This window comes from Mastomys coucha, unplaced genomic scaffold (assembly GCF_008632895.1).
Source record: "Mastomys coucha isolate ucsf_1 unplaced genomic scaffold, UCSF_Mcou_1 pScaffold12, whole genome shotgun sequence".
Classification (NCBI taxonomy): domain Eukaryota; kingdom Metazoa; phylum Chordata; class Mammalia; order Rodentia; family Muridae; genus Mastomys; species Mastomys coucha.
The window spans coordinates 43,787,633-43,800,443 of NW_022196894.1; the positions used below are offsets into that span (position 1 = coordinate 43,787,633).

Genomic DNA, 12,811 nt, shown 5'->3' on the forward strand with positions numbered 1-12,811 from the left:
GACTGTGATGCACATGAGAGCTGGCTAGGTGTGATAGACTCATAAAAGCGACACCTAGATACGGACCGAGAATTCTTACCATGGCATCACTCTTAAATCAGAGAGGCAGCTTTAACAGACATACTGTCATTCCAAATGACTTCTCCAGCACCTGACTTCATGAGATGCACTCTTACTCAGAATTAATTTAATCTCTGCTAAATTGATTTTTATAACAACTCATTATTTTTGAAATGCACAAGGCAAAAAAAAAGTGGGGAGTGCATTTGAGGACATAAAAATAGATCTAGATACCACATTAAAAATAATTACGAGGGCTGGTGAGATGGCTCAGCGGTTAAGAGCACCAACTGCTCTTCCGAAGGTCCTGAGTTCAAATCCCAGCAACCACATGGTGGCTCACAACCATCCATAATGAGATTTCAAGCCCTCTTCTGGTGTATCTGAAAACAGCAGCAGCGTTCTTACATATAATAATAAATAAATCTTTAAAAAAAAATAAAAAAATAATTATGAGAAGACAACATTGCAATCTCCACTGCAGCAGAAAGATCGGATTAGTCGTATTTATTCATCATGTGCATGGCTAGGTCACCTCTGAGGAGTTTCGCATCGGTAATCATTCAAATTAGGGTGAGGCAGAGATGGTGATCAAGTGGGACTATGGCTGTCACTAAGGTCTGGGCTGACTGTAGCAGGAAGGTTGAAGTGCTAAGGATGGAGCTTGGAGAAGCGTGGTAGATGTGACACTGTACACATTCCACACACTGCCCATCCCAGAGCCTGCAGAGAGGTTTAGGCGACTCCTCTTGATACCAAATCTTCAGCTCTTTAAAACAAAGTTAGATGTAGGTCAGTAAACGAATATTTATTCAAACCAAGGACACATGGCTATTAAAGATTCACGTTTATTACTAAGTTTAAACCTTGTGAACTGGCTCAAATCAAATACAAGGAAACACATCATATAGTCAGACCTTTTTTTTTTTTTTCACAGATAAAATGAGGTACTGTGGCTTCACAATAGTTTAGGATGAATCAAGTGACTTAATCCAGGTTTCAAGAAAGAAGAGATACAATTCAACAATTACTTCCTAGAGGGAAAGAAGGCAGGTGAAGTGTATATGACATTGACAATCAGGCCACAAGATACATCTCAGAGTGTCAAGTAGCATATATGCACAATCTTATCCCTAACCTTAAAATTGGTAAAACTGATTATTATTTCTTAAGTTTAGCAAACCACATGCATTGCAGTGTAAATTAATGACTAGAAGACAAAATATAATCTCCATTACAGCATTTATCAGATACACAAATAATCTGAACTGACCAAGACTTATTTTTACTATGACAATATCTGTAATTTTAAATTACTGATCCGGGATGCTAAGTATTACAGTTGGTATGTACATAATATAAATAATGCATACACAACCTGCATTTAATACTGATTCATACTGTTGTGATAATTAATAGCAGCAAGGTATTATTATTTCTAGAACATGATCTAAGAGTTATCATCTTGATACTATAGATCTATAATTGACATATTATTAGGGCTATAAACCAACAACAGGTGTGACATCGCAACTACATGGAGCTGCCAAAGGCCTGTATGAATTTTCAAAGTGCTATGCTTCTTAGTGAACTTAACACTGTGAGCAAGCCTGTGCTATATGAATTAAACATTGGTCCCAATGGCAGGGCTCTAACTAAGCATAGTTCTAATGACTGGATGGGAGCAGAAGGCAGAATAATGCATTGGAGAAGGGTAAAGAGCAGCCACCACCATGGTCAGAGTGTGCTCTCCGTCAGCATCTTGTGATGCAATCATTGGTGGATGATGGAGATGCTATCGACAAGAGGGGAAAGTAGTATTCTATGAAGGGAATGGGAAAGGATGATCCAAAGATGCCTCGGGATTGTTGATGCAGTTGCCTCAACAGATGTGCTTCTGAATTCCCCCAAAGAGAGGAGGGAATTACCTTATTCAAACTATTTTGTTTTAAAGTGGGTTTGATAATTTTTAAGGACAAGTTTGCTGGGTTTGATGCTAAAGCACTATCTAAAGCAGAAGATCCTTATCTTAGAGTATTCTCTTAAAAATAAAAAAAAGAATCCATCGCATCATTGTAGGGTTGTTTCAGAGTTAGGCTAGCTCAGACATATGGCCATTAGTGTCAGTGTGTGTAGCAGGAAGCTGGGGAATCCAAAGGCTGTGGACATAGGAGGTCTCCTGGGGCAGTAACAAGCTGATTAGAACCATCTGGAATTGAGGGGAAGTTTATATTGACACCACTTCTTATTCAATCAATCCACTCTCCCTGTGTCCCAAGGGGACACTACTGAGTAATGAGACCATGGTATCACCTACGAGGAAGCAGCTGTGGAAGAGGGTTAAGATGCGCTAGACAGCTAATGAAATCTACAGGGACATCCATGCCCTTCTATGCTGCACCAATTGGGCTTCCTGTCAACTTGGATGTTTGATAGTCTCAATGTCCTACTGTTTCCTCTAGAGAAGGCCCATCTCTCAGGGGCCCATGTACATTTTGGCAGATTTCAGTGAGCCTCACACATTACTTAGACTCCAGAAGGAATAACACATTGTCAAATTCTATCAGCCTGTACCACACTCTTGCATGAGTCTAACCGTATTCTTTGCACGTGTGCACAAAAGGAAGACTCATGCTAAGGGTACATACATGGACTACAAGGCATTTAGGCTGAGCCCTAGGATCTCATATATTTTAAGAACCATCCATTTGAGATTTGCATCATTATTAAAGATGAAAGAACCAATGACAAGTTATCCCAGGACCAGTTGCTCAGGTATGGGAGATCTCCTGGCTGTGGCACATTCATTAGCCAGTTCTATGTCCCAGAACATAACAATCAAAGACATCATAAAACCTCTGTAATGATGTCAGCTTGTAGTCCTTTTGCTTCTCAGAGGAAATAGCAATTTCCTTTCAGCCTGGATTTCTTCTGAGTTTCTATCTTTCACTTTGTGCTCACGGGGGTGGGGGGGGGGTGCTGTATCATGTCTCTTTGGAAATGCTTCCTCCTGGTGAGATCTAACCCTAACCAACCCCTGAACTTAACCCTAACCCTAACCACTGGGGAAAAAAAAAAGGAAATATCCGGACACATCAGAAAGCTTCATTTAATCTCAGAATTCTTCACCTTCCTGGATAGAAGCATAAAATTTCAGATGTGAACATGAGGCTATGAAAAATCTGGGATTCTTAAGGTCTGTCAGTATCTCTGCTCAGATCTTGTGCTTTTCTTTGCATGTATATAAAATGTTGGATTTGAACCCTAAACTCTAAATTAACGGTTCTAAGAAATTCAGGGTCTGGACCCAGCACTAGAGAAAACAGTGACTATCAAATCTTATGCAGCAAATATAAGCACTTTTTTTTTTTTTGCATGACTTCTAAGATCTGCCATGATCTCAGACCAAATCCTCAAACACTCACAAATCTCTTACACCACATCCATCTTGACCTCTCTGTTCAATCCTAAGAAAATTGTCTCCATCCATAACATACTTGGAACTTCTGATAAACTCAGTGTTCAAGCCCTGAGACACCGTTCTGACCCACAGAGACCTAGGCCATCTAGGCCTGGCCATCAAGGAAATATGACTGTGTTGGGATGGTGCATAGAGTTCATGAAGAACCCAGTTAAATTTCCAAACAGAAATGAACCCAAACAAAGTTAACCAAGCAGCATTTTAGCTGCTCTTGAAGTTGATTCTGAACAACTGTGAGAGTCTTTTTTTTTTTTTCTTAAATCTGAATGACTCCCTGGATTTTAGAAAGCATGTGATATATTTGGGTCAGAACTCTAACTTGTAACTATGGCAGAATGAGCCCTGGGGCCCTCGCTCTATTTTTCTCTCTGTCTAACTCACTTGAAATTTCTGCCTGTCTTCAAGGCACAAAATACATGCAGCCTCTTACAACATTGGAAGCCTTTTCTTGGGGCAGAGATTGAAGTAATTCCTGGGAGGAATTGTGAATAATCCTCTCCCTACCTCTCAGACTTTCAGAATAACAGCAAGGCTGGGACCCTAATGTACGCCACATGGATGAGCTGGTAAGCTTACATCCATCCATGCACTCACTGAGGGAGAAGGGGCCCATCCACGTGGCCTTGGAAGTGTTCTGTGCTTCTGTGTTATGATGGTGCCTCATGCAAACACTGAGGTGTACTTAAATGTCAGAAGTGAAATACAACTGTGTATTTAAGAAGAAAGGGAGAAAACGAAGTAAACAGTTCACTGAACAGTCTGTAGCCTTCAAGTGAAACTGGTATCCATGCAGTGCAGACACCTGCTGACACACCAGGCTCCATAGCACCAAGCACCTGGACAGAGCTGAGGGGCAAGGAAAGCAGAGCAGAATGACTCTCCTCTTGCCTCTTTATCTCTTCGCCAAGTAACAAAGGGTTAACAGAAGGGCATGATCTAGTCCCTTGAAACTAGCTGATAATTAAAACCAAAACCAAAACATAATGCAACAATATAAAAAAAAAAAAGTAAAAAAAGTAAACTCCTGAGGGCAGACTAAGGTTTAGGGAGTCTCTCTGTAGAGCTCAGCATCACAACTGAAGGAAAATTAAGATGATGAGTGTATGCACTCCTACGCAACGAGGAAGTTGCAACGAGAGAAGGCTCTGCCAAATTTGACAAGAACATTCCAGAAGCCACCTCTGGGCAGGATTCAAACTCCAGAACTGGAGAAGTTAAATCAGGTTTTCTCAGAGGCATTTGTGCTGTAGCCTCCATGAACTATAGAAGTGAGAAGTCAAGGCCTAAATTACTTTAGAGAAAGAAAGGTCAGATGATCAGCCATTAGGGGCATGCATGTTTTCAATAGCTCACCCAAGATATCCCCAGGGCAGTCAGCTTGCCCAACTGAAGGCAATCAAAGGGAGAGATGTGAGAAGTACTAGAAGAAGGTCTAGCCATCTCTGTAAATGCACCTCCCCACCCGAGACTGCCTGTTGATATTCCTCCTTAGGAGTGTGGAATCTGACACCTCCTTAGGGATTCTCAAATAGGGCTGAAGGTTAGCAAATCGCACTCACGAACGTATGTGCTCAGCCATGAATCCCAGTTCTCTTGCCAACGCTCTCACAGAAGTGCCTGTGTAGTTAGTTTCTCGTGACCATTTCACATCTGTCCCTGTGCATGCCTTTGGCAGTAGCTTCCTAGGTCTGGATCACATCCACACCTATACATTGTCCTCAGCGAGATTAGGGTGGGGTAGGGCATCCATAGCAAAGTTACGAGGTCACTCACGGCCCCTGAGATGCACCACACAGTGCATGAGTGGATGACCACAGCAGCGTCCTGGGTAGGAAAAGTCCAGGAAGCATCTGTGAGTGTTCTTCAGGCAAGGAACACCGCAGATCCTTACTCTATGAATAAATAAATCAATAAATACAAAACCAAAGCAAATAAAACAAAAGAGGGCTCTTATCAATCAAAAGCACCTCTTATCAATTAAAAAAAAAAATTCCCCTTGTGTCTCCAAGCCCTCATGCAAAGGCAGTTGGCAGAACAACCCACAGAAAATAGTCCAAATGGAAAAACAAGCAGAAATGTCCAGCATTGCTTTTTTTCCCTCACTTGATGACATACGAGTCATGCTAAATGTCCCCGAGGTAGTCTTGTTTGCAAGGAGTTGCAGACTGTCTCCAAACCCACTTGAAACGTCGTCCTTTAATTCCATTGCACGTTCCCACGCATCCTGTGTCAGCCTCCACGGTGTCAAAAACAAGCATTGTGTCATGCAGCAGACCAGGTCCCAGACAGATAACCATACAATAGAATTCTGCTATCTGGCTTGAAGACCTTGCTCCAAGGAGGACTTTGCCAAAATGATGCAGGTACTTGCCTGATAGTCATTTGGGGAGAAAGCTACAGAACTAAATCAAAGAAGTCTGGCATGCAACAAACATGCATGTTCCGTGTGTATTGGGCCCTCACATAAAAGACTGATTAGAACCATCTGTTTCTTTCATCTTAAAGATAGGGCCCAAAATATGTTAAAATAAGATAATACTTTATTTCTGACATTAAAGGTAGTGCGCACTGTTTATATGAAGAACCAAAGTGCCCACTTCCAGTCCAAGATATGTAGAGCTAGCCTGTGGCTGAGCACTGTGATAATAAACATATCTTGCTCTCACAGAAAAGTGGTGGTTCTGTACAGTTCGTGAGAGACCTGGTTCTTGCTCCCTAGGAGCTCCTTAGAGCTCTGGGCTGATTGCGGGGACTTCCTTGCTTGCATGTGCTATTCTTCTGACCAGGAATGCCTTTCTGATTTAGTCTTCACACAGGCTCAAACCATCCCAGAAGACGGCAGGAAGCTGGGCCAATTAATACGTTGCATAGCCCACAGAACCTGAAAAGGATGCTTCCATGGAACAAGCCACTGGGGAGATCATGATGTTAACCATAGGAAATATACATTCTTCTCGTAGGCTTAAGTTTGTAAAAGTCTCATTTGGGGAAAATGCAATGAAAACCCTTAGATTATTGTTTAAAAATCCAAATGGCTATGTGAGGAAAGGGAGAGGGCCTTCTTTCTCTTCCTCACTTCCCCATGAGTGCCTAGGAGTGAGCCATCTTTCCTAGAACCCTCAAAAAAAAATCCTACCTTGGATCAACAACCTCAACATCAAATTAAACAAAGCATGAATTCAACACTTAGTCAGAGCTCGATCCTCTAGAAGGTCGTTCAACTCAATCACAGTAGTGGCAAAGTCTATCAGGTCCACGAAGTCAGATGTGATGATGTTGACACCCATGGCTCCAGGCTTTTGAGTCTTCACCCAGTCAAGAATGGCAGGGAGATTCCTATGCAGAGGAAGGGTTGGGTGAAAAGAGGACAGACAGACAGTCGGGGTTAGAGTGACAACTGCCCAAAAGGAAATGAGCCATTTCTGTCACTACAAAACGTATGTCAGAAACACAGAAGCCTTATATCTCCATGCATATGGATCAGCCTTCCACCTTCCCCAAGGTTTCTCTTATGCAAACAACTATTCGCTTCTAGCATCAAATAGACAGCCACATTAACAGGACCTTGGAACACCTAGTCCAACAGTCCTCTATTGTCAGGGTTCCTCGTAAAACATTTCAAACATATGGCAAATTGAAAGAAGTTTTATAGTAAATGGACCCACTCCTATCTTTTGCCACTGATATTTTACTGTTTTGCTTGCCACCTATCTATCAGTGAATCACCGTCCTTCTGTATGAATACGACGTAGCCTATCCATTTTCCTATTGATAGGTATACTGACTGTTTTTAATTTGCAGTCATTATGAATAAACGATTATGGGCATTCTTTTATGAGTCTTTTTATAGGCATCATCTTTTGTTTTACTTGGATAAAAATCAAGGGACAAAACCGGTCTATGATAGGGTTTATTTATATTTAGTTTTATAAGAAACTGCCAGAGCTTTCCTCAAGGGGGTCATTCTACTTTACCATTCCACCAACAGAACCAGAAAGCTCCGGATAGTTAACGTTCGTCTTAAAAATTGGTCCCACTAGTATTTTGAAATCTAGTCATTCTAAACCAAGGGTGGTGACTCATGCATGCCTGTGATCCTAGCCCATGGAAGGTTGAGGCAGGAGGATTGCCGAGAATGCATACTGGACTTGTGTACCTTTTCCTTGCAAGTATTGATGCATTCATCATTTTAACAATTCTACTTAGTTTTTAATCATTTTTTATTCTTTTACATTTTAGTATTTGTTCCCTGAGAGTTATACACTATGGCTTGATATTATTCCCTCTTTGTTCTTTTAAATGTTAAATTTTAGAAGTCATTTTTACATCCGGGATACTAGTCTTTTGTCAGATATATTTGGCAAATATTTCTTCTACCTTGTAGCCTGCCTTTTATTTTTCTCAACAAAACATTTTGATAAGCCTGGGTTCCTTAATTTTGATGGAGTACAATTTGTTATCTTTTTCCTTTAAAAAGATTTATTTATGTAGATGTGTCCTTAGGAGGGCATTCACATGTGTGTGTAGATGTGTGTGTATGTGTCCTTATGTTTGTGTATGTGTTTGCAGAGGTGTTCACAGAATCTAGAAGAGTGAGTTGGATCCCCTGGAGCTGAAGTTACAGGCTGAGACCTGAACTTGTGTTTTTGGCTTAGCCACCTCTCCAGTGAGTGCTTCTAACTCCTGGCCATCCCTCTAGTCCTTCATCATTTTTTTTTTTTTAATTTCTGTGATCTGCTTAAGAAAGACATTCATTTCCAATTCACAAAGATTTCCTTTTACATTTCTTTCTAAAAACTTCAGGGGATTCACCTTTATTTTACTTTTTTAAAACAACAGCAGTTAATTTTTACAAAAGGCCAGGGTTCATTTTCCACAGAGATAGTTATCCTAGTACCGTTCATGGCTCTTTAATAGATTAATATTTAATCAGCTGTCTCTTGAATACAGTGGCTGGGGTTATTTTATAAACAGAAGATTTCCGGTGTGACAGAGACTCAGAGCTCATGACGTAAATGATGCTTTCAATCCAATGTGACCAAAGTGTGAGGAACCACAGAGGAGGAGAAGAGCAGTCAAGGCCACTGGCTGTCTTGCCTCATGGTAAACACAGCTCACTAAATCCCCAGCAAATGGAGGTAGAAACTGGCCTACAGTTGATTATTGCACGTCTAGGAATCCTTTGGGTCAGATGTGCCCTAGCTACATCCATGGTCTCCTCTCCTGTGTTCCTCATGCTCTCTCTGGATGTGTCCCCATCCCCATTTCTATCCTCCGCTGAAGCTGCCCTTGCTCTACCATGATGCGCCCTCATTTCTTGGTCTTCTAGAGAGAGAGAGATGTTAAGACCTCAGCCCTTCTTTCAGTCAGCGAAGACTACTCTGTCATGGACTGAACTAGTCTTATTGATCAATTGATCAATTCACTTTTTTGTTTTTTATTGTATTAGCTGGTTGTGACTGACAAAAGTCCTTCTATTTTTAGCTGGGACTCTTGAAGACCTTAATTTACTAAAATTCCATGTCCCTCAGCTACTCTTCCCTGTGAAACAGGATGAATCAGAAAGGTAGTATATGGAAAGTGTTCAGAGCAATGGCTGCTTAGAGCAGTATGTAGTTGGCAAAGGAAGGGGATCATAAACAAAAAGAGTAAAAAGGTAGAGAGAGAAACACTTGGGGGAGTAGGGATAGGAAATCCCTTATATATCCACACAACAAAGTGTTGAGAGGGGCTGAAGAACATAGAACTCTAAAGACAAAGGCCAGCATTTCACAGCAGTCTGCAGGAAGGACACAGTAGTAGTGAGCCTTTTACTTTTAGGGATTCAAAGGATCCCTGGTCAGAGGCTATGTTTGGAGTTCCTCTGCCATCTGCTGGTCATTCTGGGGAAATAATCCTTGACACCTAGAGACAGCCCTGACCCTTTGCAGACTATAAATCCATACTTTCCAGTTTAAGTGGTAAAGAAAAGCTCATCTCAGAGACCTCAAGAACTTGTGGGGGACACCCCATTGTCCAGGGGACTGTGTTAGCTCACTTATGCTGTCATAACAACACATACACTGCTGACTTCAAAGAACTGGGGTTATTTTCCCCTGTTCTAGGGGCTGCAAGCTCAAGGTTAAGATGCTACTGTGCTGAACTTTCTGTGAAGCCCTTATTCTCGGCTTACAGAAGATTTCCTCCTCATCACGCCCTCCCCCCAGCACCCTATGTGTCATTTTCTCTGTATGTACATACATATTCCTGTCATGAGACTTGTTTGCTTTTTGGAGATCATATTACATTTTCAAAGATGACCTTGCCTGTCCCCTCCTCTGCGTGAGTGCTGGGATTACAGGCTTATGCTGCAATGCTTCCATTGTCTCTGGGTTTAAGTTACCTTTGGACTTCAGTGTGAGTAGGTTAGAACCCACTGTAATGGCCTTTTAACTTAATTCCCGCCTTAAAATGCAATTTCTCTAAATTTACTCACCTTCAGATTAAGGTTTTATTCTATTTGAAGGAGGAGCTCAGTCTGGGTGGTCTTGAACTCACAAAGATCTATCTACCTCTGCCTCTGGAGTGCTAGGTCTAAAGGTATGCACCGCCACACCTGGTTGGATGATTATTTTAATACAAGGATTTGAAGAGAGGGAACATAATTCAGTGACATTAGTAGGGACCCTACAGGCTTCAACTCCAGGCCTCCTGGCTGCATCCTGACTCACTGTGAGTACTATGGATTAGGTGCCTTCCAATCTGAGGAAAACTACAACAGAAATCCTGTCTGAATTGCCTATATATGTTTGTGGCTTCCTTCCAGGATGATGAACCAAAGTGAACAACAGATTCTCATGTTCGAAGTGCACCTGAAAGCTGGGGATTAGCTTCCCACCAAGAAAACTACCTGGTCACCAGTAGGAAGACACACTGGGTCTTCCATGGGTTTGAGCTGTTGATCAGTGCTTGGAATAAGCTATGTAGCACCCCTGTACAGTTGTCCAGTACAGACAGTACTTCAAGGGTCATGTTCAGGGCAAGAGCCCATGATTACTCAGTGGTGAAATGACAGTCATGTGATTTGCTGGCACTAGAGAACAGACTCCTAACCAGAACCATGCTCCTCTCCCACCAATGTGTAGGTACAGGAATGTAGGATCACATTCCTAATACTCCCATGACCATGAAGGGCTAGGATGCCAAGAGAGCTACTCATTTAAGGGCCACATTCTCACTACCAGATGGGAGACCTTGCGTTTTTTTCTCATGCTATCTTCATGACCACTAAACAGAGAGGCAGGAATTTATCAGCCACAAGACGACAGGAGTATGCAGGAGTATGGTGGGTTGCCAGCTGCAACCAATGTGAACTGACCAGATCCAGGTACTACTAGCTCAATCACGGGTCTAGAAACACTAAGAAACTAAGCTCAGACATCCTCTCTGCTCACAGCAGTGACCCTCAGTTCTACACAGACAGAAGCCCAGCAGTTCTGCCAGGCTCTTGGCTTTCACAGGGGCTGTAATCTTGGCTGTAATCTGTAGTGCTGGATCACTTAGCTTACATGGGAACCCACAAGGGCCTTAGATGTTGTTTTGAAGTCCTTCTCCACTTCAAAACACTGGCCTGGGTTTAAGAATCAAGTAAAAGCATTGGCAAAAGGGCACCTTTTATTCAGAATAAAGGACCTATCCATCCTTCATGTGAAATAGCCTCTCTTAGCTGCCCACACAGATTTGCAGTGGGCCAGTCTTCACTCAGGTATAGAAATGTTCCTGTTAGATTCTGCTGAAAGACTCTGGAACCAAGGCTACAGGATTCCTCTGTGTCTCGCCATCTGCCTCTTCCCAGGTACTCTTTCTGTTTTTCTTGACATACAGAAAACTTCACTTGATTGAATGAGGAAATAATGTTAAGCTACAAATTTACTAAAAGAATGAGAAAAATGGAATAGGAACCTGAACATATATAAAAAAGAAAATGCATAATTCTAGGTCCTTTTAAGAGAGACCACACTGGATTGATGTTGTTTGTTTTGATTTCATTTAATTTGGTTTGCTTGTTGCCAGCCATGGTAGCTCACACTTATAAACCTAACACTCCTGGAGACTGTGTCATGAGGACTGTAATCAGTCAGTTTGAGACCACCCTGGGCTACAGATAGGGTTTCTCTATACCATACCTTTGTCCCCAGAGAGTGCTACCATTTAGCCTAGCCAAGCTTTTCTTGGCTTTGAACTCACAACACCCTTGCCTCAGCTTTCTAAATGCTGGGGATTGCAGGTGTGCAGCACCATGGCCAGCCCATGAGCTTCTTTGTTTTCAGCTGAATATGGCTAATTCTGTTGAGACTTAGAAGGGCTGCATGGAAAGTAGCCTCTGGTTCTGTCCGTGGTTGACATCATCAGGAGTTCTCAGCACAAAGGAAGGGCACAGATGTTGCTTGCCTTTTAAACTCCTGACTAAGAACATGGTTATTATCTGAAGTCATGCTCTCAAACTCAGAACCAAATGAGTGTGACTGGGCATGTGACAGATTGGACATGGGACTGACTGGACACGTGATGGACTGGTCATGTGACTGGGCATGCGTCTGACTGGTCATGTGACTGCCATGTGACAGGGCATGAGGCTGACTAGGCATGTGATGTGACTGAACACAGCTTTCACTATCCAAATTCTAGTCACCACCCAGAACTCAAGAACTAAACAGATTCTTATAAATATCATTTTTAAAAAATCTAAATACATTAGTTTCTTCAACCTGTATTACAAAGGATAGCCTACTGAAAAGTGTATTTATAATATCCCTTTATATACACATATATCATATACATATATGGGCATAGACATTATACCCAGACATGTACACATACATATACACATACACACATACATACCTACACAGTCTACATATATACCCAAATGTGCATATACATGTAATATGCTTTCTTGACATCCTTTATCCATCCTTCACTGGTGCCTAGGACAAAGAATATTGTCTCCTACTAGAGTATATCTAGTATGAGATACTCATGCGAGAGTATCATCCTTCGGTATCTGTATATCAGGCCTAGTTCTATTCCAAGGAAGTATTTGAGGCTGTGACATGGTAACTCAAGACTCATGGTCACCAAAGAAGAAAGAACAAATCCCTGGAGGACCATCTTGCAGCAGAACAAATCTCTTGCTGACCATACAGCAGCCTGTACTTAAGGCTTCTTAAACAGTGAGTATCTCAGTCAGCTGTGTGGGTAGTAAGAGGGTCACCATGGGTGTGTGTCATT

At 41.9% G+C, this 12,811-nt stretch overlaps 1 protein-coding gene across 2 annotated transcripts in view; it reads right to left on the reverse strand.

Annotated features, from left to right (window-relative positions):
- Positions 1-890: 890 nt before the first annotated feature.
- Positions 891-12,811, reverse strand: part of Plcxd2 (phosphatidylinositol specific phospholipase C X domain containing 2) — a 55,672-nt gene continuing 43,751 nt past the window's right edge. For both annotated transcript variants that reach the window (XM_031364017.1, XM_031364016.1), the window contains one exon: positions 891-6,877. In XM_031364017.1, the coding sequence (XP_031219877.1) occupies positions 6,721-6,877 (157 nt within the window). In that variant the 3' untranslated portion in view covers positions 891-6,720. The remainder of the gene's footprint in view (positions 6,878-12,811) is intronic.